The sequence below is a fragment of the Ranitomeya imitator genome, chromosome 2 (assembly GCF_032444005.1).
Source record: "Ranitomeya imitator isolate aRanImi1 chromosome 2, aRanImi1.pri, whole genome shotgun sequence".
Classification (NCBI taxonomy): domain Eukaryota; kingdom Metazoa; phylum Chordata; class Amphibia; order Anura; family Dendrobatidae; genus Ranitomeya; species Ranitomeya imitator.
In genome coordinates, this window is record NC_091283.1 from 441,358,691 (window position 1) to 441,385,596 (window position 26,906).

Here is a 26,906-nt window from a genome sequence, read left to right on the forward strand (position 1 = left end):
CCCACAATAAAACAAGTCCCTTAACCATATACAGAAAATCAGAGTTCTTAGAGCAGAGTCCTTGGCAAGGTGAGTGTGACGGGTGACGTGGTGCAGAAAGAGTCAAATCCAGGTATGTAGTAAACACAGGGAAGTCCAGAACAAGTCCTCAGGTTAATCCCAGGTGTGGCATGGACACGGGTAAGTCCAGAAACAAGTTCTCAAGTTGATCTCAATTGTGGCATAAACACGGGTAAGTCCAGAACAAGTTCACATTAAAGTACGGTATTATACTGGTGTACATTCCAGGAGCTCCCACCGGGGGGAGTAAATGAAGGATTAAGCAGCAAAACACTGTCCAGCAACAAAGTTCCAAAAACACAGTTCTTACCAGGAGGAGTGAACCAAGGGTTAAGTCCAAAGCCAACAGACTGAGAGTGTAACTTACATAGGCAGAGAATGTCCAGAATCACAGGTAGAAGCACAGTAGAACAAGCACCTGAGCTGAAGGGTGAACGGAAACAGAATACTCCAGCACAGAGGCTGACACCTGACCCGGGTTTTAAACAAATGAACAGGAAGTAGGGCAGACAAAAACAGCAAACTCCATCTTAACAAAGGGCAAAATTATTCACAAGGTGACTTGGAAAACCCGGAATACTGACAACATAGTGACTCCACCAGCAGAATAGTGAGTGCAGCTCTGGAGTTTAATACAGGATGTAACTCCGGATCAGTACAGGATAAGTAATGTAATGTATGTACACAGTGACTCCACCAGCAGAATAGTGAGTGCAGCTCTGGGGTATAATACAGGGTGTAACTCAGGATCAATACAGGATAAGTAATGGAATGTATGTACATAGTGACTCCACCAGCAGAATAGTGAGTGCAGCTCTGGGGTATAATACAGGATGTAACTCAGGATCAGTACAGGATAAGTAATGTAATGTATGTACATAGTGACTCCACCAGCAGAATAGTGAGTGCAGCTCTGGGGTATAATACAGGGTGTAACTCAGGATCAATACAGGATAAGTAATGGAATGTATGTACATAGTGACTCCACCAGCAGAATAGTGAGTGCAGCTCTGGGGTATAATACAGGATGTAACTCAGGATCAGTACAGGATAAGTAATGTAATGTATGTACACAGTGATTGCAGCAGCAGAATAGTGAGTGCAGCTCTGGGGTATAATACAGGGTGTAACTCAGGATCAATACAGGATAAGTAATGTAATGTATGTACATAGTGACTCCACCAGCAGAATAGTGAGTGCAGCTCTGAGTATAATACAGGATGTAACTCAGGATCAGTACAGGATAAGTAATGTATGTACACAGTGACTCCACCAGCAGAATAGTGAGTGCAGCTCTGGGGTATAATACAGGATGTAACTCGGGATCAGTACAGGATAAGTAATGTAATGTATGTACATAGTGACTCCACCAGCAGAATAGTGAGTGCAGCTCTGGGGTATAATACAGGGTGTAACTCAGGATCAATACAGGATAAGTAATGGAATGTATGTACATAGTGACTCCACCAGCAGAATAGTGAGTGCAGCTCTGGGGTATAATACAGGATGTAACTCAGGATCAGTACAGGATAAGTAATGTAATGTATGTACACAGTGATTGCAGCAGCAGAATAGTGAGTGCAGCTCTGGGGTATAATACAGGGTGTAACTCAGGATCAATACAGGATAAGTAATGTAATGTATGTACATAGTGACTCCACCAGCAGAATAGTGAGTGCAGCTCTGAGTATAATACAGGATGTAACTCAGGATCAGTACAGGATAAGTAATGTATGTACACAGTGACTCCACCAGCAGAATAGTGAGTGCAGCTCTGGGGTATAATACAGGATGTAACTCGGGATCAGTACAGGATAAGTAATGTAATGTATGTACACAGTGACTGCACCAGCAGAATAGTAAGTGCAGCTCTGGAGTATAATACAGGATGTAACTCAGGATCAGTACAGGATAAGTAATGTAATGTATGTGCACAGTGACTCCACCTGCTGAATAGTGAGTGCAGCTCTGGAGTATAATACAGGATGTAACTCAGGATCAGTACAGGATAAGTAATGTAATGTATGTACACAGTGACTCCACCAGCAGAATAGTGAGTGCAGCTCTGGAGTATAATACAGGATGTAACTCAGGATCAGTACAGGATAAGTAATGTAATGTATGTACACAGTGACTCCACCAGCAGAATAGTGAGTGCAGCTCTGGAGTATAATACAGGATGTAACTCAGGGTCAGTACAGGATAAGTAATGCAATGTATGTACACAGTGACTCCACCAGCTGAATAGTGAGTGCAGCTCTGGAGTATAATACAGGATGTAACTCCGGATCAGTACAGGATAAGTAATGTAATGTATGTACACAGTGACTCCACCAGCAGAATAGTGAGTGCAGCTCTGGAGTATAATACAGGATGTAACTCAGGATCAGTACAGGATAAGTAATGTATGTACACAGTGACTCCACCAGCAGAATAGTGAGAACAGCTCTGGAGTATAATACAGGATGTAACTCAGGATCAGTACAGGATAGTAATGTAATGTATATACAAAGTGACTCCAGCAGAATAGTGAGTGCAGCTCTGGAGTATAATACAGGATGTAACTCAGGATCAGTACAGGATAACTAATGTAATAGTATTATTATTATTATAGCGCCATTTATGCCATGTCTCTTTACATGTGAGGAGGGGTATACATAATAAAAACAAGTACAATAATCTTAAACAATACAAGTCATAACTGGTACAGGAGGAGTGAGGACCCTGCCCGCGAAGGCTCACAATCTACAAGGGATGGGTGAGGATACAGTAGGTGAGGATAGAGCTGGTCGTGCAGCGGTTTGGTCGATCGGTGGTTACTGCAGGTTGTAGGCTTATCGGAAGAGGTGGGTTTTCAGGTTCTTTTTGAAGGTTTCGATGGTAGGCGAGAGTCTGATATGTTGTGGTAGAGGGTTCCAGAGTAGGGGGGATGCACGAGAGAAATCTTGTATGCGATTGTGGGAAGAGGAGATAAGAGGGGAGTAGAGAAGAAGATCTTGTGAGGATCGGAGGTTGCGTGTAGGTAAGTACCGGGAGACGAGGTCACAGATGTATGGAGGAGACAGGTTGTGGATGGCTTTGTATGTCATGGTTAGGCTTTTGTATTGGAGTCTCTGGGTAATGGGGAGCCAGTTTAGGGATTGACAGAAAGGAGAGGCCGGGGAATAGCGGGGGGACAGGTGGATTAGTTGGGCAGCTGAGTTTAGAATAGATTGGAGGGGTGTTAGAGGGGAGGCCACAGAGCAGGAGGTTACAGTAGTCGAGGCGGGAGATGAAGAGGGCATGGACTAGGATATTTGCAGATTCTTGGTTTAGGAATGTACGGATCCGTGAAATATTTTTGAGTTGAAGGCGGCAGAAAATGGAAAAGGCTTGGATATGCGGTTTGAAGGAGAGATCAGTGTCAAGGATTACCCCGAGGCAGCGAGCTTGTGGGACTGGGGAGAGTGGGCAGCCGTTTACTGTAATGGATAGGTTCGTTGGGGGGGTCACGTGAGATGGGGGTAAAACAATGATATATATGTATACAGTGACTCCACCAGCAGAATAGTGAGTGCAGCTCTGGAGGATAATACAGGATATAACTCAGGATTAGTACAGGATAATTAATTTATGTACACAGTGACTGCACCAGCAGAACAGTGAGTTCAGCTCTGGAATATAATAAAGGATACAATTCAGGATTAGTACAGGATAAGCCATTGTTGTACATGTTGTTTGTTTAGATTAGAGGTGCACAACATTTTTGGTTCAAGGGCCACATTGCCATATCAAACCAATCCCAAGGGCTGCAAAAAAAAAAAAAACAGAGGTACTTGAATACATCACTATACCCTCCATCAGTATGTTAGTACATCACCAGATTCAAATTCTGAGTATTTGAGGAGGATTTAGAGAGTTTCTGCTGCCAAAAATTCAGTGTGAACAGACATTAACTTAAACTAAGTTTTTGGAGCAGAAACTTAACAAATCCTCCTTAAATCTAATGTTAAATCTCAAATTGTATTTTTAACATAGCTGTGAATGTTATGGATTGCTTCATGTGTACAAGATCAAAACCACTCTCAGCGTATGAGTGAGCGCCAGAACCACTATTAATACATGAATGCAGGACCAGAAACACTGTCAGTACATAAATACAGCATCAGAACCACCATCAGTACATTAATGTGTAACGCTGCTGCAGGCGCTCCTGCATCGTGTCCGCTTCCCTCTCCATGCAGGGATGTTGGTATACTCACCAGCCCAGCACTGCGGTGTGGTCCCTAGCGTTCTGCTTTCCTCTCACTTCTATGTGTGTGCGCGCTGCAGTCCGGTGTCGCGCCTATTACCTGCATGACCGCAGGTAAGGGGCAGTGCGTGCGTTATGCTAAATGCTCTCAGCCTGTTGCTGAGAGGTATCTTGTATAAAAGACTTTCTCTACCCTAGGAAGTCACCAAGCAGCATATTGAATCATTAGTTAATAACGTGTGCTACTAGTGAGTTGTGAGGTCCCCTGGTCCCAGTGCGACCAGTGTCCTGAACCTGTATACCCTGGTCCAAGAGAGGCCAGTGCATGAACCTTGTCCCTTGGTCCCAGTGCAGCCAGTGCATGAGCAATATTCCCAGGTCCATTAGTGCCCAAACCCTGATCCAATATCCTAGAAAAGTGTGTCTGAACTAAGTCCTAAAACAGTGTCAACGTACCTGACCCCTTTGGTCAGCAGCTACAGTACCGTGTTCTGCACAGGAATGGTACCTGATGGCTACCTGGTGCACAAGCCTGACCTTACCATTAAAGACTCCAGGAAACACCAAGGTAGCAGCCCACTTACGCCCCTTCTTGGCTAGGCACGGCTCTGTGGCACATTGGATTCACAAATCTACATGTGCCATGGTTGGGCGTAACAGAATGCAGCATCAGAACACAGTCAGTGCATGAATGCAGGACCAGAATCACAGCCAGTACATTAATGTAGCACAAGAGCAAGCTTAGTACAGCGATCAATTTTAATGTCAGGTCAGCCCCATATACAATTTTATCGCATGAACCTACAACTCCTAGTAAGTCCATAACAATGGTAAGGAGATACTGACAGTTACCAGCCATAATCAGACTGCGGACCATACAGGAACCACACCACCGATGAGACGCAAGCAGTATTACAAATAAACATTTACACCCAGGTGACTTAAAGATGACATCTCTGATTGGAGTCATTTGCATCCCTTTTTTTTCCCATATAATACAGATGCCATGATGAAATTTCATGGCTAGAGCTGATCTCTGCAGATTTTCCTCTTACCAGTCTTCAGAAGCACTTCTCAACAAAGTGCCCTTAAAAAAAAAGTATTCTGCCCCTTAAACAAAAATATCTCCCATGCACAGGGTCGGAATGGGGTGTCTGGGGCCCACAGGGGAATGGACTCTAAGGGCCCACCCTACAGCTACATGCAAATACCTGTTAGCCGTTATCCCCGTTATAGTGGAGCATGAACACAGGGGGCTCCTGCACGTCTATGCCCACATTATACCTGGGATGTACAATTACAGTAGCTTGCATTAAAGAGTTCTTTGATGAAAACAAGTCATCACGGATCCACAGGTTAGGCAGGTGATAACTTATTGATTGGAGGAATCCGACCATTGGAAACCGCACTGATCAGAAGAACTGGGAACTTTTATCCTTGATAGGACTGACCACAGCTCCATTCATCCTCTTTAGGGCTTACAGAAAAAGCCAAGTGCAGCATTTGGCAGCCACTTAGAGAATGAATGGAAGGATCAGTGGTCGAGTCGAACATAAGCTCCATTTTAATGGGGATAAAAGTTCCACATTCTGCCAATCAGCCGGATACCAGCAGTCAGACCCCCACAAATCAATCTATGTATTACCTGTACACTGACACTATCTACACAACTGTGTATAATGTCACCGGTGATCATTGTATTAGATGTACACTAACTATACACTAAATACAGAGCTCCATTACATATAATTTACAGGTAATACAGTGATCACCGGTGACATTATACATACAGTAGGAGCTGCTACGCCGCTGCCGTTGCCACCTACTCATACTCACCTGTCTTCGGCGTTCCAGCACACCTCCTCTCCTGCGGCGTCCTCCTCTCCTGCGGCGTCCTCCTCTCTGTGCTCGCTCCCGGCTTCTGTTGCTTGTCACCTCTAACCTTACTGGTGGCGCTCCTTCCCTCCTCTCTTTCATCTTGGAGGATCTTCACCCGGAAGTGCCTTGCTGCATTTGTATGTAAGCTGCTTCCGTCCGCCCTTCTGTGCCTGAAGATCACTTGTGTTCTGCTAGTGCTCTTGGCCTCTCGTCTTTGCTGTATGCTTTGTTGTTTCTGGTTCTCCCTTTTCCTCTTTCCCTGCCGTCCCTGTGTTACCAGTCCTATATCACTGCAGTCCTCCTGCCGTCCCTGTGTTACCAGTCCTGTATCACCGCAGTCCTCCTGCCGTCCCTGTGTTACCAGTCCTGTATCACCGCAGTCCTCCTGCCGTCCCTGTGTTACAAGTCCTGTATCTTTGCAATCCTGTGTTTCACCCGCTCCCGTCAGTCTAGTGCCTTTTTTGTTTCCGCCGGTCCCACGTAACCTTTTGTCTGTTTCATCTTGCTTCCTCAGCTTCCGTGGTGATAGTCCCTCACGGGCCTGCCCCTAACTCTCCCTGTATAGGGTGCGGTCCACCTGGTCAGCTCGTCCGTGGGGGGATCGTCATCATGGTCCAGTGGGTCCACTTTCCATCTTTTCCCTGGTTAATCCTCACAGGAGCTCTGTATATAGTGTCAGCGAACAGGTAATACAGTGATCACCAGTGACATTATATATAGGAACTCTGTATATAGTGTCAGTGTACAGGCAATACACTGATCACCAGTGACATTATACACAGGAGCTCTGTATAGTGTCAGTGTACAGGTAATACAGTGATGACCAGTCACATTATACACAGGAGCTCTGTATATAGTGTCAGTGTATAGGTAATACAGTGATTACCGATGACATTATACACAGGAGCTCTGTATATAGTGTACAGGTAATACAGAGATCACCAGTGACATTATACACAGGAGCTCTATATATAGTGTCAGAGTACAGGTAATACAGTGATCACCAGTGACATTATGCACAGGAGCTCTGTATATAGTGTACAGGTAATACAGTGAGCACCATTGATATTATACACATGAGCTCTGTATATAGTGTCAGTGTACAGGTAATGCAGTGATTACCGATGACATTATACACAGGAGCTCTATGTACAGGTAATACAGAGATCACCAGTGACATTATACACAGGAGCTCTGTATATAGTGTCAGAGTACAGGTAATACAGTGATCACCAGTGACATTATGCACAGGAGCTCTGTATATAGTGTACAGGTAATACAGTGAGCACCATTGATATTATACACAGGAGCTCTGTCTATAATGTCAGTGTACAGGTAATACAGTGTTCACCAGTCACATTATAAACAGGAGCTCTGGTATATAGTGTCAGTGTACAGGTAATACAGTGATCACCAGTGACATACACATGAGATCCGTATATAGTGTATAGTGTACAGGAAATACAGTGATCACCAGTGACATTATACACAGAAGATCTGTATACAGTGTACAGGTAATACAGTGATCACCAGTGACATTATACACAGGAGCTCTGTATAGTGTCAGTGTACAGGTAATACAGTGATGACCAGTCACATTATACACAGGAGCTCTGTATATAGTGTCAGTGTACAGGTAATATTAGTGATTACCGATGACATTATACACAGGAGCTCTGTGTATAGTGTACAGGTAATACAGAGATCACCAGTGACATTATACACAGGAGCTCTGTATATAGTGTCAGAGTACAGGTAATACAGTGATCACCAGTGACATTATGCACAGGAGCTCTGTATATAGTGTACAGGTAATACAGTGAGCACCACTGATATTATACACAGGAGCTCTGTATATAGTGTCAGTGTACAGGTAATGCAGTGATTACCGATGACATTATACACAGGAGCTCTGTATATAATGTACAGGTAATACAGAGGTCACCAGTGACATTATACACAGGAGCTCTGTATATAGTGTCAGTGTACAGGTAATACAGTGATCACCAGTGACATACACATGAGATCCATATATAGTGTATAGTGTACAGGAAATACAGTGATCACAAGTGATATTATACACAGAAGATCTGTATATAGTGTACAGGTAATACAGTGATCACCAGTGACATTATACACAGGAGCTCTGTATATAGTAACACAGTAACATAGTTATTAAGGTTGAAGGAAGACTTTAAGTCCATCTAGTTCAACCCATAGCCTAACCTAACATGCCCTAACATGTTGATCCAGAGGAAGGCAAAAAAAACCATGTGGCAAACAGTAAACTTCAAATTGGGGAAAAAAATCAGGTAATACAGTGATCGCCAGTGACATTATACACAGCAGCTCTGTATATAGTGTCAGTGTATAGATAATACAGGGATCACCAGTGACAATATACACAGGAGCAGTGTAGATAGTATAGAGTGTGTAATGTACAGGTAATACAGCGACTCACCAGTGACGTCTCTAGTTGAAGTAATCCATCTTCGCTTTTCTTCTTCATTTAGCGTAGACCTCTATCACTACTTCCAGCCCAGACTCAATTCTGCAGAAAGTAACACACATCATCTATAGGTCATCACTTGTAGAGCACTTTCTCCAAACCCCCCCCCCCACACACACACACACACACCCTCGGCTACTACACTGCAACAAATGGAAAAAAAAAAACTACCTGGCCCCCATACAATTATGTAACCAATCCTGGCCCCCTTTATTTAATAATGTCACCAATCCTATGACCCTCTATTTACTAATATTTACTAATACCCCCATCCTGGGCCATTTAATAATGTCCCCCATCTTGGGCCCCTTTATTTAATAATGCTCCCTATCCTGGCCCTGTTTAATAATGTCCCATATCCTGGGCCCCTTTAATAATGCCCCCCCATCCTTGCCCTGTTTATTTAATAATGTCCCGCGTCCTGGGCCCCTTCATTTATTAATGTCATCCATCCTGGGCCCCTTTATTAAAGTTTATAGTAAATCCATTATCAAAGTACAAAGTTACACATAGGTGTACACCACCAAGAGACTTAGATTACAATATAGAAAAAGAAAAAAAGAATATGTGTTACTAAAATTTAACTTTTATTCATTGTATTAAAATGTTGTATATAAAAAACATTGTACATCCTGGGCCCTTTTATTTAATAATGTCCCCATCCTGGCTTCCTTTATTAATAATGTCCCCCTATCCTTGCCCACTTTGTTTAATAATGTCTGCCATCCTGGGCCCCTATGTAGCCCCATCCTTGGCTCCTATGTTGCCCCATCCTGGTGCACTATGTTGCCGCATCTTGGGCCCTATGTTGCCCCATCTTGGGCTTTATGTTGCCCCATCCTAGGCCACTATGTTGCCCCATCTTGAGCCTGATGTCGCCCCATCCTGGGACATTATGTTGCCCCATCTTAAGCCGTATGTTGCCCCATCCTGGGCCACTATGTTGCCCCATCTTGGGCCTTATGTCGCCCCATCCTGGGACACTAATGTCGCCCCATCTTAAAACGGTATGTTGCCTCATCCTGGGTCCCTATTTCCTCTGTCCTGTGCCCCTATTTTCACTATCCTGCGGCATCCACAGAAGAAAAAAAAATATTCTTCTTCCTGCACTCCCCTAGCGTCATGTTGCTGCTTCATATCTGGAGCGGAAGCTAAAATGGCCGCCGGCCTATAAGAGGTCGCATGCTGTCATCAGCATGTGCCGCAAGAAAGTGATGTCACTGCCATATGCCTGTTCCGTGCGCTGATGTCAGCTGCTGGTCTCTTATGAGGCGGCGGACATTTTTACTAGTGTAGTACTGGCGGGTCCCCTTTACCACCTGCTCAGGGGTCCACCAAGGACCCGGGGCCCACTGGAGCTTCATCCGGTGATTCACCTGGGCCAATCCGACCCTCCCCATGCTGCTGTGCAATGACAAAATATTTGCCCCTCGCTGTACTTCCTGTGGTCTGGGACCATGATAGTGATGACCCTTATGCTGGGTTTACACGGCAGAATTAGCAGCATTAAGTGACCACTGATCGGCTGTAAATTAGCTTATGAGTGGTCACGTAATTAAGCGAACAGGCTGGCCGCATTTAATATGCCCACAGAACTATCAGGGATAGATTGTTTAGTGTCCACAGACTGTCACTGTTGTCGGCAGCACAGGTGGACAATGTGCTGCCGAGAATGATGATTTTTAAAGTCTGCTTTAAAATCATTTCACCCGACGAACAAGAGTTTTGCTGGTGACTGACAGCCTGTTTACAGCGCATGATTATTGAGAAACAAATGCTGCTATTAAGGCTCTCGCCCCCACCAACAACAACATTTTTGATATATAAAAATTGGTTCATAAGAAGGGACAAAGTAAAAATATATTTTTGGTCATAAAATATGTAAAAAGCTGATGGACAGGTATTTCCATGTTTAAGTCACAAGCTTGGTTGCCACTTGTTTCTTTTGAGGATGTTTTCACCTCAGGAAACCTCACCAGCACCACCTCCTCTGAGAAACCCAACCTCAGCATCTCTAGCTCGGGTACTTGAAATTGACCAGAAGCGAAACTACAGTTACCATCATGCCTTGCCACATTCACGCTGTATAGGAGTCATAGCAGGGAGCAAGGAATGCCGGGATGTGTAGTTCACAGAAGCAGCTGCGCAGATAAGACAACTAATTTAATGCTTTTGTTACCAGACTTTGAATATTTTTGTAATGTCACAGTCACAAAATTCCCGCTTTTTTCATTAAATCAAGATAATCATTCTAAGATATTCGCTTCACAAACGTCATACGTAAGGTGGAGCAAGAAGGCTGATCCGGGAGGCACAGCATGAACGGGAAGTGACGTCATAGAACGCCGGAAGCGGAAGTAGTTCTGTTTTCGGTCAGAGTTTGTTGTGGTCGCTGAGAGTCGTGAGATGGGTTGTGACGGAGGAACCATTCCCAAGCGCCATGAACTGGTGAAAGGGCCGAAGAAGGTGGAGAAGGTGAGGACGGGGTGAAGGGCCTGGCTCCTGAGCTGTGGTGGCCCCTCCGCGTCGTGCGTCCCCCCTTGTGGCGGCCCCTCTGCGCCGTTCGTCCCCCCCCACTGGTGGCCCCTCTGCGCCGTTCGTCCCCCCCACTGGTGGCCCCTCTGCGCCGTTCGTCCCCCCCCCACTGGTGGCCCCTCTGCGCCGTTCGTCCCCCCCCCCACTGGTGACCCCTCTGCGCCGTTCGTCCCCCCCCCCCACTGGTGACCCCTCTGCGCCGTTCGTCCCCCCCCCACTGGTGACCCCTCTGCGCCGTTCGTCCCCCCCCACTGGTGGTCCCTCTGCGCCGTTCGTCCCCCCCCCCCACTGGTGACCCCTCTGCGCCGTTCGTCCCCCCCCCCACTGGTGACCCCTCTGCGCCGTTCGTCCCCCCCCACTGGTGACCCCTCTGCGCCGTTCGTCCCCCCCCCACTGGTGACCCCTCTGCGCCGTTCGTCCCCCCCCCACTGGTGACCCCTCTGCGCCGTTCGTCCCCCCCCCCACTGGTGGCCCCTCTGCGCCGTTCGTCCCCCCCCCACTGGTGGCCCCTCTGCGCCGTTCGTCCCCCCCCCACTGGTGGCCCCTCTGCGCCGTTCGTCCCCCCCCCACTGGTGGCCCCTCTGCGCCGTTCGTCCCCCCCCCCACTGGTGGCCCCTCTGCGCCGTTCGTCCCCCCCCACTGGTGGCCCCTCTGCGCCGTTCGTCCCCCCCCACTGGTGGCCCCTCTGCGCCGTTCGTCCCCCCCCCACTGGTGGCCCCTCTGCGCCGTTCGTCCCCCCCCCACTGGTGGCCCCTCTGCGCCGTTCGTCCCCCCCCCACTGGTGGCCCCTCTGCGCCGTTCGTCCCCCCCCCACTGGTGGCCCCTCTGCGCCGTTCGTCCCCCCCCCCCCAACGGTGGCCCCTCTGCGCCGTTTGTCCCCCCCCCACTGGTGACCCCTCTGCGCCGTTCGTCCCCCCCCCACTGGTGGCCCCTCTGCGCCGTTCGTCCCCCCCCACTGGTGGCCCCTCTGCGCCGTTCGTCCCCCCCCACTGGTGGCCCCTCTGCGCCGTTCGTCCCCCCCCACTGGTGGCCCCTCTGCGCCGTTTGTGTCCCCCCCACACACTGGTGGCCCCTCTGCGCCGTTCGTCCCCCCCCACTGGTGGCCCCTCTGCGCCGTTCGTCCCCCCCCCACTGGTGGCCCCTCTGCGCCGTTCGTCCCCCCCCCACTGGTGGCCCCTCTGCGCCGTTCGTCCCCCCCACTGGTGGCCCCTCTGCGCCGTTCGTCCCCCCCACTGGTGGCCCCTCTGCGCCGTTTGTCCCCCCCCACTGGTGGCCCCTCTGCGCCGTTCGTCCCCCCCCACTGGTGGCCCCTCTGCGCCGTTTGTCCCCCCCCCCCACACTGGTGGCCCCTCTGCGCCGTTCGTCCCCCCCCACTGGTGGCCCCTCTGCGCCGTTCGTCCCCCCCCACTGGTGGCCCCTCTGCGCCGTTCGTCCCCCCCACTGGTGGCCCCTCTGCGCCGTTCGTCCCCCCCACTGGTGGCCCCTCTGCGCCGTTCGTCCCCCCCACTGGTGGCCCCTCTGCGCCGTTCGTCCCCCCCCCACTGGTGGCCCCTCTGCGCCGTTCGTCCCCCCCACTGGTGGCCCCTCTGCGCCGTTCGTCCTTTCCCCCCTACTGGTGGCCCCTCTGCGCCGTTCGCCCCCCCCACTGGTGGCCCCTCTGCGCCGTTCGCCCCCCCCCCCCCCACTGGTGGCCCCTCTGCGCCGTTCGTCCCCCCCCCACTGGTGGCCCCTCTGCGCCGTTCGTCCCCCCCCCCACTGGTGGCCCCTCTGCGCCGTTCGTCCCCCCCCCACTGGTGGCCCCTCTGCGCCGTTCGTTCCCCCCCCCCCACTGGTGGCCCCTCTGCGCCGTTCGTCCCCCCCCCCCCACTGGTGGCCCCTCTGCGCCGTTCGTCCCCCCCCCCCCACTGGTGGCCCCTCTGCGCCGTTCGTCCCCCCCCCCCCACTGGTGGCCCCTCTGCGCCGTTCGTCCCCCCCCCCCACTGGTGGCCCCTCTGCGCTGTTCGTCCCCCCCCCCCCACTGGTGGCCCCTCTGCGCCGTTCGTCCTTTCCCCCCACTGGTGGCCCCTCTGCGCCGTTCGTCCCCCCCCCCACTGGTGGCCCCTCCGCGCCGTTTTTCCCCCCCGCTGGTGGCCCTTCCGTGCCGTACACTTAACCGCTTGTTGCCCCTCCTCAATGTGCGCTTAACCGCTGGTGGCCCCTCCGCGCCGTGCTTCTCCTTTTGGACTGCTGAATTGCTCCCCTGCCGCTATATGTGAGCGCTGGAGGTAATTTCTTTCTGTGGAGTGCAGGATTGCTTGTTGCGCACTCCATTATACAGCACATGTAGTAGTGGACATGTCAGTTCTCGGGACCTGAAGTAACTAAGCTTAATGAATGTTTAATCTGTTCAGATCTGATGTTCCTTCTTGTCTCTTGCAGATTGATAAGAACGCAGAGCTGGTCGCCCGCTGGTATTACTGCACCCTGAGCCAGGAGAAGCTGAAGAGGCCCATCGTGACCTGTGAGCTGGGAAGGTGCGGACGACCAACGCCTAACCCTTACATATTCGATCTTTTTGTTTCCATTCATTACTAGATCTCTGCTTTTCTGTTATTACTGGTCCCCACATAAGATAAAGACCAACTATAAAGATTGACTGTAGTCTTCTTTTCCTCCAGAGCCTTAGAAACCCATCCTGCCCTAAGTTCTGCTAGTTTGTCTCATACAATCACCTTTACCAGACCGTCTGGAAGATGGAGAGATTTTTTGTCTGCTAATTCTCATCTATGCTGCTAAATGTCTGGTCATCCTTTGGACTAGGGCCAGGCTCCCTAATGCCATAAGGAGTCGTGTTAGTGTATGTCCCGTCGCTATGGTAAACGGGTCAACAACAGGCACTCTATTTCCTTATCTCTCTTCAGGTTGTATAATAAAGACGCTGTAATTGAATTCTTACTGGACAAATCCACGGACAAACCGCACGCGGATTCTGCTGCTCACATCAAAAGCATCAAGGTACCACACCTGCTATTTATTGTACAGGTTCTGGTTACATGCATTGTGGGAGATGTTGGCTACTATCTTGTGCTATTGCCGCACACTTCTTTGTTCTTCTGATTTCGTCACACTGATTTTGTAACCTGCCACGGAGGCTCTCAGGCTTTGTTCACCACTGCTTTGCCGCCTCCGTCGCTGGTTACAAAATCAGTGTGACAAGATCAGAACAAAGAATCACTGTACAGCGTCTGACATGAGCTCTGCACCTCCTGCAATGCCAATCAGATCAGTGCAATTATATTACGGGGGAACGTTTAGGCTTTAGCTCATGTAATAATTTGTTGTTTCCTGATAGAACGTGATTGAGCTCAATCTCAGTGACAACCCAGCTTGGACAGGCGACAAAGGCAACACGAAAGGCGACAAATATGACGATCAGCGAGCACAGTTCATCTGCCCTGTTGTGGGTCTGGAAATGAACGGCAAACACCGGTACGTGATTTATGAAAACCATTGTGAAATATTTGTTTTATAATGCATAAAGCTGGATCCCGGTACAGTGATGCGTTCTGTAACCGTTTATACCGTGCATCCCAAGCACTCATTATTGTCATTTCTGTTTACATCAATTGGCTAAAATCCTATCCTGATCTAATATCTCTCCTTGATAAGAGTTTGCTGCAAAGTATCCAGCTAATCATCTTGGACTCTAGACTGATACATTGGTTCCTGTTATTTTTCCTAGAAATTTATGAATGAGTTGACAACGGGGTGTTACCATTTTCTTGTGTAAAGGGAGTGTGTCTACATTGTTTGCTATGGTTGTTTAGGAGAAATATCAGCAGAACGGCACCACACGGAGGACTAAGGAAAGATGTTCCAGATTTACTTAATTAGGAATACAAGTTTTTTACTTGACCCCTTACCGACATCTGCCATACATGCACGTCGCAAGTCAAAAGTGGGTTTATGGAGCAGGATCCTGCAATGAGGTAGAAACATACTCCTCAGGTAATGGCTGTGTATTACACCCAGGACCTGGCTTTTACAACCGCGGGTGATGCAACACCTGTTAAATGCTGCTGCCAAACTCTGACCCCAACGTTAACAGCACACTGACAGGGTACATCATTCTATGCCCTCATCGGTTTACCTGTGACACGATCGCAGGTCGCCGACGGGTTGCTGTGAGAGCCGAAGGTCTGTTGAAGACCCACCATGGTTGTCATTACAAAGCTTGCTTGAAACCCTGGTTGTGGCCGGGCTTCAAAGGAGACTTTTATGTACAGCAAATACTATGGCATCACTGCGTATAACACAAGCAATCAGTCACTGTTTAAATTCCCCTAAGGGGAGTAATGGGGGGAAAAAATATGAAGATAATAAAAGTTCAAATCACACACCCCCTCCCCCATTAAAAATAAGGATAATAAAAAAAAATGCACATATGTGGTATTACAAACACAAAACCCAGTTGCATTTTATATGCGTGAGGGGGCTAACACTCAGTGGTGGTCCACCCTCACCAATACTAACCCCAACTCCAAACGCAAGCAGAGTAGATTGGAGGACACAGAGTACATAGGTGCATAAAAATTCATAAATTTGTTTATCCATATCAAGCAATATACAGTTGTGGCCAAAAGTATTGACACCCCTGCAATTCTGTCAGATAATACTCAGTTTCTTCCTGAAAATGATTGCAATCACAAATTCTTTGGTATTATTATCTTCATTTAATTTGTCTTAAATGAAAAAACACAAAAGAGAATGAAGCAAAAAGCAAAACATTGATCATTTCACACAAAACTCCAAAAATGGACCAGACAAAAGTATGGGCACCCTCAGCCTAATACTTGGTTGCACAACCTTTAGCCAAAATAACTGCGACCAACCGCTTCCGGTAACCATCAATGAGTTTCTTACAATGCTCTGCTGGAATTTTAGACCATTCTTCTTTGGCAAACTGCTCCAGGTCCCTGATATTTGTAGGGTGCCTTCTCCAACAGTTTGGCCACAACTGTACACACAGTATAGAAGACACATTCAGGAATAGACCGAGGTTTGAGGTCACTGTCCTTATAATATTGCACTTATCGCACTGTACTGAAATCAAGTGGGTTTAACCCCTTCACCCCGAAGCCTGTTTTCACCTAAGTGACAGGGCCAATTTTAACAATTCTGACCACTGTCCCTTTATGAGGTTATAACTCTGAAACGCTTCAATGGATCCTGGCGATTCTGACATTGTTTTCTCGTGACATATTGTACTTCATGATAGTGGTAAAATTTATTTGATATTACCTTTGTTTATTTGTGAAAAAAATGGAAATTTGGCAAAAATTTTGAAAATTTTGCAATTTTTAAACTTTGAATTTTTATACCCTTGCATTAGAGACTCATATCGCACAAATTAGTTAATAAATAACATTTCCCACATGTCTACTTTACATCAGCAACATTTTGGAACCAATTTTTTTTTCGTTAGGGAGTTATAAGGGTTAAAAGTTAAACAGCGATTTCTCATTTTTTCATCAACTTTTATAAAACCATTTTTTGTAGGGACCACATCATATTTGAAGTCACTTTGAGAGGCTTATAGGATTTAAAATACCCAAAAGTGACACCATTCTAAAAACTACACCCCCCGAGGTACTCAAAACCACATTCAAGAAGTTTATTAACCCTTCAGGTGCTTCACAGGAATTAACGGAATGTGGAAGGAAAAAAATAACATTTAACTTTTTTTTCCACATAATGATCTTTTAGCAACATTTTTTTTATTTTCACAAGGGTAAAAGAAGAAAATGGACCACGAAAGTTGTTGTGCAATTCCTTCTGAATACACTGATGCCCCATATGTGGGGGAAAACCACTGTTTGGGCACACGGCAGGGCTCGGAAGGGAAGGAGCGCCATTTGACTTTTACAAACCAAAATTGGCTGGAATTGAGATCGGACACCATGTCCCATTTGGAGAGCCCCTGATGTGCCTAAACAGTGGAAAACCACCACAAGTGACCCCATTTTGGAAACTAGACCCTTCAAGGAACTTATCTAGCTATGTGGTGAGCACATTGAACCCCCAGGTGCTTCACAAAAGTTTAGAACGTAGAGGCGTAAAATTAAAAATTCACATTTTTTCCCCAAAAATGATCTTTTAACAACAATTTTTTTATCTTCACAAGTGTAAAAGGAGAAAATGGACCACTAAAGTTGTTGACCAATTTATCCTGAATACACTGACACCCCATATGTGGGGGAAAACCACTGCTTGGGCACACGGCAGGGCTCGGAAGGGAAAGAGCGCCATTTGACTTTTACAAACCAAAATTGGCTGGAATTGAGATCGGACACCATGTCCCGTTTGGAGAGCCCCTGATGTGCCTAAACAGTGGAAAACCGCCACAAGTGACCCCATTTTGGAAACTAGACCCTTCAAGGAACTTATCTAGCTATGTGGGGAGCACATTGAACCCCCAGGTGCTTCACAAAAGTTTAGAACGTAGAGGCGTAAAAATAAAAATTCACATTTTTTTCCCAAAAATGATCTTTTAACAACAATTTTTTTATCTTCACAAGTGTAAAAGGAGAAAATGGACCACTAAAGTTGTTGACCAATTTATCCTGAATACACTGACACCCCATATGTGGGGGAAAACCACTGCTTGGGCACACGGCAGGGCTCGGAAGGGAAGGAGCGCCATTTGACTTTTACAAACCAAAATTGGCTGGAATTGAGATCGGACACCATGTCCCGTTTGGAGAGCCCCTGATGTGCCTAAACAGTGGAAAACCGCCACAAGTGACCCCATTTTGGAAACTAGACCCTTCAAGGAACTTATCTAGCTATGTGGTGAGCACATTGAACCCCCAGGTGCTTCACAAAAGTTTAGAACGTAGAGGCGTAAAAATAAAAATTCACATTTTTTTCCCAAAAATGATCTTTTAACAACAATTTTTTTATCTTCACAAGTGTAAAAGGAGAAAATGGACCACTAAAGTTGTTGACCAATTTATCCTGAATACACTGATACCCCATATGTGGGGAAAAACCACTGTTTGTGCGCATGGCAGAGCTCGGAAGGGAAGGAGCACCATTTGGAATGCAGACTTAGATGGATTGGTCTGCAGGCGTCACGTTGCATTTGCAGAGCCCCTGATGTGCCTAAACAGTGGAAAACCGCCACAAGTGACCCCATTTTGAAAACTGGACCTCCCAAGGAATTTATTTAGATATGTGGTGAGCACCGTAAACCTCCAAGTGCCTCACTCCACAAGTGACCCCATTTTGAAAACTGGACCTCCCAAGGAATTTATTTAGATATGTGGTGAGCACCGTAAACCTCCAAGTGCCTCACTCCACAAGTGACACCATTTTGAAAACTGGACCTCCCAAGGAATTTATTTAGATATGTGGTGAGCACCGTAAACCTCCAAGTGCCTCACTCCACAAGTGACCCCATTTTGAAAACTGGACCTCCCAAGGAATTTATTTAGATATGTGGTGAGCACCGTAAACCTCCAAGTGCCTCACTCCACAAGTGACACCATTTTGAAAACTGGACCTCCCAAGGAATTTATTTAGATATGTGGTGAGCACCGTAAACCTCCAAGTGCCTCACTCCACAAGTGACCCTATTTTTAAAACTGGACCTCCCAAGGAATTTATTTAGATATGTGGTGAGCACCGTAAACCTCCAAGTGCCTCACTCCACAAGTGACCCTATTTTTAAAACTGGACCTCCCAAGGAATTTATTTAGATATGTGGTGAGCACCGTAAACCTCCAAGTGCCTCACTCCACAAGTGACCCTATTTTTAAAACTGGACCTCCCAAGGAATTTATTTAGATATGTGGTGAGCACCGTAAACCTCCAAGTGCCTCACTCCACAAGTGACCCTATTTTTAAAACTGGACCTCCCAAGGAATTTATTTAGATATGTGGTGAGCACCGTAAACCTGCAAGTGCCTCACTCCACAAGTGACCCCATGTTGGAAACTACACAGTGTGTTGTGTCAACAGGGTATAAACTAATTTTTATTAATTTGTGGACGTGTGGTATGCTTTGAAGCAATCCTTAATGCAAAGGCCAGGTTTCTCAGGGCAGGTTTCACAATGGTAAATTGTGTCCTTTCGGATTCCCCTCTTGGAACATACTCTGCACCATTTTTGTGATCGTCCTGTCCTCGCTGTTTGGGGAACCTGTCCTGGGAAATGTTGACCTTGGACAATACGGGCACTATCAGATTCAGAAGTACTGGGACCCTCACCTCCCTGAGTGCCAAACATTAGGGCCTTGATGACTACCTCCTGAAACTGAAGGAAGGTCCCCGTATTGCCTGCAGATCGGGACAGCACAAAAGCATTGTACAGTGCCATCTGTACAATGTGCACGGCCAATTTTTTGTACCATACGTAAGCTTTTCGCATGGCACTGTATGGTTGGAGAACCTGATCTGAGAGATCCACACCACCCATGTACCGATTGTAATCCAGGATACAATCTGGCTTTGGGACTTGTGTTGTGGTCCCACGAACAGTGACAAGGGTGCTGTTGTCACGGTGTATGGTGGTCAGGATAAGGACATCCCTTTTGTCCTTATACTTGACCACCAGCATGTTGTCGCTGCATTTGGCTCTGCTTTCCACTTTTCTTAGCGTTTGCCCAATTAGCGGCTTAGGGAGGCCTCGCTGATTTTTTCGCACGGTGCCACATGCAGCTGTACCTCTGGCAGAGAGGGCCTTGAAGAGTGGGATGCTGGTGTAAAAGTTGTCAATGTAGAGGTGATAACCCTTATCCAGCAGTGGGTGCAGCAATTCCCACACAATTTTACCACTCACCCCCAGGATGGGGGGGCATTCAGGGGGGTTAATCTGGGTGTCCTTACCCTCGTAGACCCTAAATCTGTGGGTGTACCCTGAGGTACTCTCGCACAGTTTGTACAACTTTGTTCCGTACCTGGACCTCTTACTGGGCAGGTACTGTCGGAATTTTAGCCTCCCTTTGAAATGAACGAGAGATTCATCAATAGCGATGTCCCTCTGGGGTGTGTACGCCTCAGCAAATTTTCTGCTGAAGTGTTCAACCACTGGACGAATTTTATATAGACGATCAAAGTTTGGATCGTCTCGGGGAGGACACTGCGCATTATCACTGAAATGCAAAAATTTTTGGATCGCTTCAAATCGTGTCCTTTTCATGGCCATGCGGAATACCGGTGTACTGTAGAGAATGTCAGTACTCCAGTATTGCCGAAGCTTTGGCTTTTTGATTAGGCCCATATGCAGCACAATTCCCCAAAATGTCATCATCTCTGCTGCATTTACGGGGGTCCATCTGGCATAAAATGACGTGGGATTTTGGGTGAAAAATTGTTGGGCATACAGGTTCGTCTGGGCCACCATAATATTTATTATTTCATCACTGAAAAAGAATTTGAAGAAATCAATTTCAGTGAGGCCAGTCGTGTCAAACTGGATTCCTGAGCTGCTGCTGAAATCCGGAATGACGGGCTGAAAATTTTCCGGGGGTGCAATCCATACGGGATCGATTGCTGCAGGAGTTGCCTGGGTCCTACGGCGCCTTATTAGGGGTCTTTCCTCACCAGATGAGGAGGAGGAGGAGGAGGAGGAATAGAGGAACGTGGGATCTTCCTCACTGGCTGAATCTGTGTCGGACGCAAGGATGGCGTAAGCCTCCTCTGGTGAATAGCGCCTTGTTGACGAATGGGCCATTTTTTTTTTCCCAAACGCACTAAAAATTAGACGACGCAACTAATTATTCTTTTTACAAAAGAAAAGCGAACGCCACTAACAGTGTGACGTACGCTCCCCTAATGCACTAGAGATTATCCGGCAATAGCAGATTTTTTTTATGCACAAGACGCTACCTCCCTACCTATAAAACTCAGTACGATTTTTTTTTTCTAAAAGATGATCGGTCGTCACTAACGCTGTGACGCCGGCTACACTAACACGCTACCACTAAACTACTCTGTACAATTTTTTTTTTTTCTCTAAAAAAAAAAAAAAGACCGGTCGTCACGAACGCTGTGACACCAGCTAATCTACGTCTAAGACTACACTGTACTAACTACTATTATATTTTTGTAAAAGAAAAAAAAAAAAATCGGACGTCGCTTAGACTGCGAAGTCCGTTACACTAACTAGCTAAAAAATAAAAGTCCTGTGGCGCAGTCTCTGATCAGCAGCGATACTGATCAGAGCACTGCGGACACAGGAAGAGCACGAATGCTCTGCGCGGGACGCCGCGCACAGGAAAAAAGCGCAAAAAAGTGCGCACAAAATTGAATTGGAGGGGGCTACTTGAACAGGGATGGAGGGACGTCACCAAACACTGACGCCGGCTACGCTACCTTGTTACGTCTAAAACTACACTGTACTAACTACAATTTTTTTTCTAAAAAAAAAAACGGACGTTGCTTAGACTGCAATGTCCGCTACACTAACTAACTAAAAAAAAAAAAGTCCTGTGGCGCAGTCTCTGATCAGCAGCGATACTGATCAGAGCGCTGCGGACACAGGAAGAGCACGAATGCTCTGCGCGGGACGCCGCGCACAGGAAAAAAAGCGCAAAAAAGTGCGCAAAAATTTCAATTGGAGGGTGGGGGAGGGAGGGGGTACTGGAACAGGGATGGGGGGATGGGAAAGGGGTGGGGGAGGTGCTGCTGCTGAGATGGCAGCAGAGAGCACACAGCACTGGAGCACAAGCTGGAGCACAAGCTGGAAGCAGGAGATCGCAGGGACGATCGCACTGGCCACCAATGGATTATTTGACTAAGGTGACAGAGGGGCTTAGACCACCGCTCTGCACGCCAAATCTGAGAGAATGATGGCGTGCAGGGCGGTGATCGGTATTTTAAATTAACCCCTTTGGCGCTGATTGGCTAGAAGCTATTGTTCAGCCAATCAGCGCCATAGGGGTTAATCAGGTGAGGTGACGTGGTGATCACCCCACCTACTGTGACGGCTGTGATTGGTGCGACATCACACAGCATCAATCACAGCCTGTCACATGCTTTTTTTTTTTTTTTTAAACTTTATTGTCAAATCGCTGTGATTGGCTGGTCAGGGGGGGCGGTGCAGGCACTCGGGGCTGCGTGCACGGATGGTCTGCTGTCAGGGACAGCAGACACCGGAACCCGATCACCGCGCGGTGACCGGAAAATGGCGGCGCCGTACTAGTACTGCGGCTGGCACTAATGCAGTGCCGGCAGCGCAGTACTAGTACGGCGCATGGCGCGAAGGGGTTAATAATGTTGTGGCAATGCACAACTATAGGTCAGGAGCCACTTATATCATAGCATTATAAATCTATACTTGTCACGCAAAGTGGGCGTTATTTTAAAACAAAGCGTGACTCATACCAGATAGAATTTAACCCACAAGAGGCATGAAAGTATTGAAGTCAGTGTGTGTAATAAAATTGCATATGCCCCACATAGTCCCAAAAGGGAAAAAAAAAGTGCTATAGTGCAGTAATATCAGGGAAGGACATCGTTTTACACAGAACCCACGTTATGTAGCTAGCAAATATATGTCAAGCCTATTTCTAGCAGGTCCTTACCAAGATGTAACGCAGTGATACCCTAAATCAGATCAGGTGAAGCAATCCCGACGCACGTTTCGCGGGCGTAACGCCCCGAAACCTCTATACTGTGAGTGTTTATATTGCTTGATATGGATAAATAAATTTATGAATTTTTATGCACCTATGTACTCCGTGTCGTCCTATCTACTGTGCATATGTGGTATTGCCACATTCACAAATGTTCGATTTATCAAAATATAAAATGGCTAACCAGATCAATGAACGCTATAAACAGGAAAAAAAAATCAAGATTTACAAAATATCTTTTTTTTTTTTTCCTGGTCGCTGAACTACCACAAAAATTGCTGTAACAAGCGCTCAAAATGTCATATCTATCCCAAAATGGTATCAATAAAAAATCGCCCTGTCATATAGCGTCATCGACTGAACAAAAGAAAAGATTACAGGTCACTAAAATTTGCCACACAAGCCAAAAACCCGACACAAGCTTCTCCCCCCCCCCCCTTTTTTATTTGTTTCTTTATTATTTTTTATAAAAAAAATCTTGTGTTTTTTTTTTCCCCCACCACTAATATAAATAAAAACTGGACATGTTTGCTATCACCGTAATCGTACTAATGGGCAGGATCATATTGCAAGGTCATTTTTACCACAAAATGTAAACTGTGAAAATAAAAAAACAAAAAACACAATTCTGACATTGTTTTTACAATCACACTTTGGAATTTTTCCCATTTTCCAGTACAGTATGTGATAAAGAGTGGTGTCATTCAAAAGTACAACTTGTTCAGTAAAAAACAAGCTCTCTTATGTCCACGTGGTCAGAAAAAAAAAAAAAAGTTATGGCTCTGGGAAGAAGGGGAGGAAAACATGAAAATGCAAAAAATGGAAATTGGCCATGTCGGGAAGGGGTTAAACATATCTGTAGAACCGGGTACAATTGTAGCAAAGTTAATTTTGGGAAGTGTGTCCCTCTGAATGGAAGCATGGATATTCTCATTCACTTTTATCATTCTTAAAGTGGAGTGGCCGTGCACACTGCGGGAATAGCTGGATGCCGCACTCTGGCCATAGGTAATGAATGGAGCCAAGCACAGCCACTGCTAATCCATTCTAACAGGGATAACGGTCCCCAGCAGACGGACCCCCACCCACCTAGCAGTTCTCATTTATCCTGTGAATAGGTGAGACATTTTCTTTAACCAGAATACCTCGAAGAATGGTATTATCACGGATAGCATAGTATATTAGAAAATGACCTCCTGTGCCATTTCTTTTACCATGGTTACCAGTGTGGGTGTAAATTGATTTGCAGGACCCAGGTGAGTAATCTATGGCTATTGCGGTCATACAGCCGTGTGTTCTGTCATGGAGGAAAATCAGTCCAATTCTGCTAATAACACTCAGATGAAACTCTGCTAGAGACTGAGCAGTGTCATCTCAGTGTGATCCAATTCTGTCATGCAAGCACAGGTGTAGAGAAGATGGAGACATGAATTTCTCCATCTTCTCCATTGTCTGAGTCCGATGATTTCCACAGACCCATAGACTTGTATGGGTGCTCATCGTCCAATTTAAGGATGCACTCGCGACATGCTGCAACTTTTTTTTTTTTGGTGCCGACTCCTGCGCTATTTGGCACTGCCCCTTAGGGTATGTTTCTACGTTCAGGAAACGCTGCGTTTTTGACGCTGCGTTTTGACGCAGCGTCCAGATGTTACTGCATAGTGGAGGGGATTTAATGAAATCCCGTCTCCACTATGCAGGAAAAAACGCATGCGGCATAGCCACGAAAACGCACATGCGGCGCGTCTTTTCAGAATGCAGCATGTCCTTACAATGAGCAAAACACGCAAGAACAACGCAGGTGACCTGCCAGTGACCTCAGGTGCAGATTTGGTCAGGATTTTACCTGCATCAAATCCTGACCAAATCCTGAAGCAAGCCTGAATATGGACACATACCCTTAGTATAACATTGGTCTGAGTGCTATCTGATAAAATGTCGCATTGCGCTCGGCCGTGCTATACACTCCTGTGACTGAGCCCTAAAATGGATTCTGGTTGCCAGCTGTGGTTGGCTTTCATAGAGAAGCATCGTCGGACAAGAGCACAGCATCCGTGACCTCTACAGGCCATAATGTGTAATTCCAGGCAATCACAGATCTGCATTTTTCTGATAAACCAGCAGTATAAATTGTGGCAAGCCTGTTCCTTACACACTTAGTAACGCTCAGCTCTGTTTCAGCCGCGTCTTATCTACATTAGAGGGTGATCAAAATATTATGCAAGGCATGAGACATATTGCTTTGCGTTCGTGTCCATCCCCCTACACTAGTGGGGTAACAGACGGCGCGGAGAGTAATGCTAAGCAGCCCATACATGGCATAGTTGTTGCAGTAATCTCTGACTGTTACTTCCATCTGGATGGTGTTTGTATAGATACGTGCACCTGATACAAACCTATTCACATATATTGGATGGAAGATGTACAGTGAATATAGCCTAGTGGAGCTCCAGAGCCTTATCAAGCCTGGCTGGTCACGTTTTCCTTAGGTGTAAGTGTTTCTGTAATGTGTCTTCTGTCTCCCAGGTTCTGCGTGCTGAGACAATGCGGCTGCGTCTTCTCTGAGAGAGCGTTAAAAGAGATCAAGACGGACATATGCCATAAGGTAGGCGTCTAATTGTAATGTCATAAATGTGGTGCACATCGGTAGGCATCAGCATGCTGTACTGTAGCAGCACAGAGTATTTCAGGTGATTAGTGTACTGCTCTAGCAGGCAGTTGCAGGATAGTGATTGTAGCAGGGCACTGCTCTTCCTTTACAGCCCTGTCACTTTGTACCAAGGTGCGATCATTATAGTAACACAAAGTGGTTTAGCCGCCGTGTAAACTATGGGACGTTCCCCTGGGGCCGTCGCTAAGGTTTCTTGTTACTAATCCTTTATTTGTGTTCTGTAAGATCATTAGCTATTTCTCCTCTGGGATCCCTCCCTGGCGGCGGAGGCATCATAGCCCTGCGCTGTTATTAGTCCAGGAGATTCTCTCATACGATTCACTTATGTTACTCTTAGGTGCACGCCGTCAGCGGGCACAGATTTACCCCCAGTCTGTAAATGTGGAACTAATGTTTACACTGAATGCACAATCATGGCTAAAAGTTCTAATTATAATACAAGCAATATTATATGGCAGCACCAAGTAATAGAAGGCCCATATGTTACATGAACCAGCTATATAATAACCATGAACAGTGGAGCCACTGTGTGCGTACATCATCATATTACTGACCCTGAGTTAAATCCTGTATTATACTCCAGAGCTGCACTCACTATTCTGCTGGTGCAGTCGCAGTGTACATACATTACTTATCTTGTACTGATCTTGAGTTACATCCTGTATTATACTCCAGAGCTGCACTCACTGTTCTGTTGGTGGAGTCCCTGTGTACATACATTACTTATCCTATACTGATCCTGAGTTACATCCTGTATTATACTCCAGAGCTGCACTCACTATTCTGCTGGTGGAGTCACTGTGTACATACATTACATTACTTATCCTGTACTGATCCTGAGTTCCATCCTGTATTATACTCCAGAGCTGCACTCACTATTCTTCTGGTGGAGTCACTGTGTACAGACATTACATTACTTATCCTGTACTGATCCTGAGTTACATCCTGTATTATACTCCAGAGCTGCACTCACTATGCTGGTGGAGTCATTGTGTACATACATTACATTACTTATCCTGTACTGATCCTGAGTTCCATCCTGTATTATACCCCAGAGCTGCACTCACTATTCTGCTGGTGGAGTCTTTGTGTACATACATTACATTACATATCCTGTACTGATCCTGAGTTCCATCCTTTATTATACCCCAGAGCTGCCCTCACTATTCTGCTGGTGGAGTCCCTGTGTACATACATTACATTACTGATCCTGAGTTCCATCCTGTATTATACTCCAGAGCTGCACTCACTATGCTGGTGGAGTCATTGTGTACATACATTACATTACTTATCCTGTACTGATCCTGAGTTCCATCCTGTATTATACCCCAGAGCTGCACTCACTATTCTGCTGGTGGAGTCACTGTGTACATACATTACTTATCCTGTACTGATCCTGAGTTCC

The 26,906-nt window shown here is 46.6% G+C and overlaps 1 protein-coding gene across 4 annotated transcripts in view; it reads left to right on the top strand.

Annotated features, from left to right (window-relative positions):
• The first annotated feature begins 593 nt into the window (after positions 1 to 593).
• RTF2 (replication termination factor 2) overlaps positions 594 to 26,906 on the top strand; it is a 60,673-nt gene continuing 34,360 nt past the window's right edge. The window contains exons 1-6 of one of the 4 annotated variants that reach the window (XM_069750939.1): positions 594 to 670; positions 10,921 to 11,153; positions 13,632 to 13,726; positions 14,114 to 14,207; positions 14,545 to 14,681; positions 25,357 to 25,435. In XM_069750939.1, the coding sequence (XP_069607040.1) occupies positions 11,085 to 11,153; positions 13,632 to 13,726; positions 14,114 to 14,207; positions 14,545 to 14,681; positions 25,357 to 25,435 (474 nt within the window). In that variant the 5' untranslated portion in view covers positions 594 to 670; positions 10,921 to 11,084. Of the gene's footprint in view, positions 671 to 10,920; positions 11,154 to 13,631; positions 13,727 to 14,113; positions 14,208 to 14,544; positions 14,682 to 25,356; positions 25,436 to 26,906 lie in introns of those variants that run through there. The other 3 variants (XM_069750942.1, XM_069750941.1, XM_069750940.1) reach the window with 3 other exon arrangements.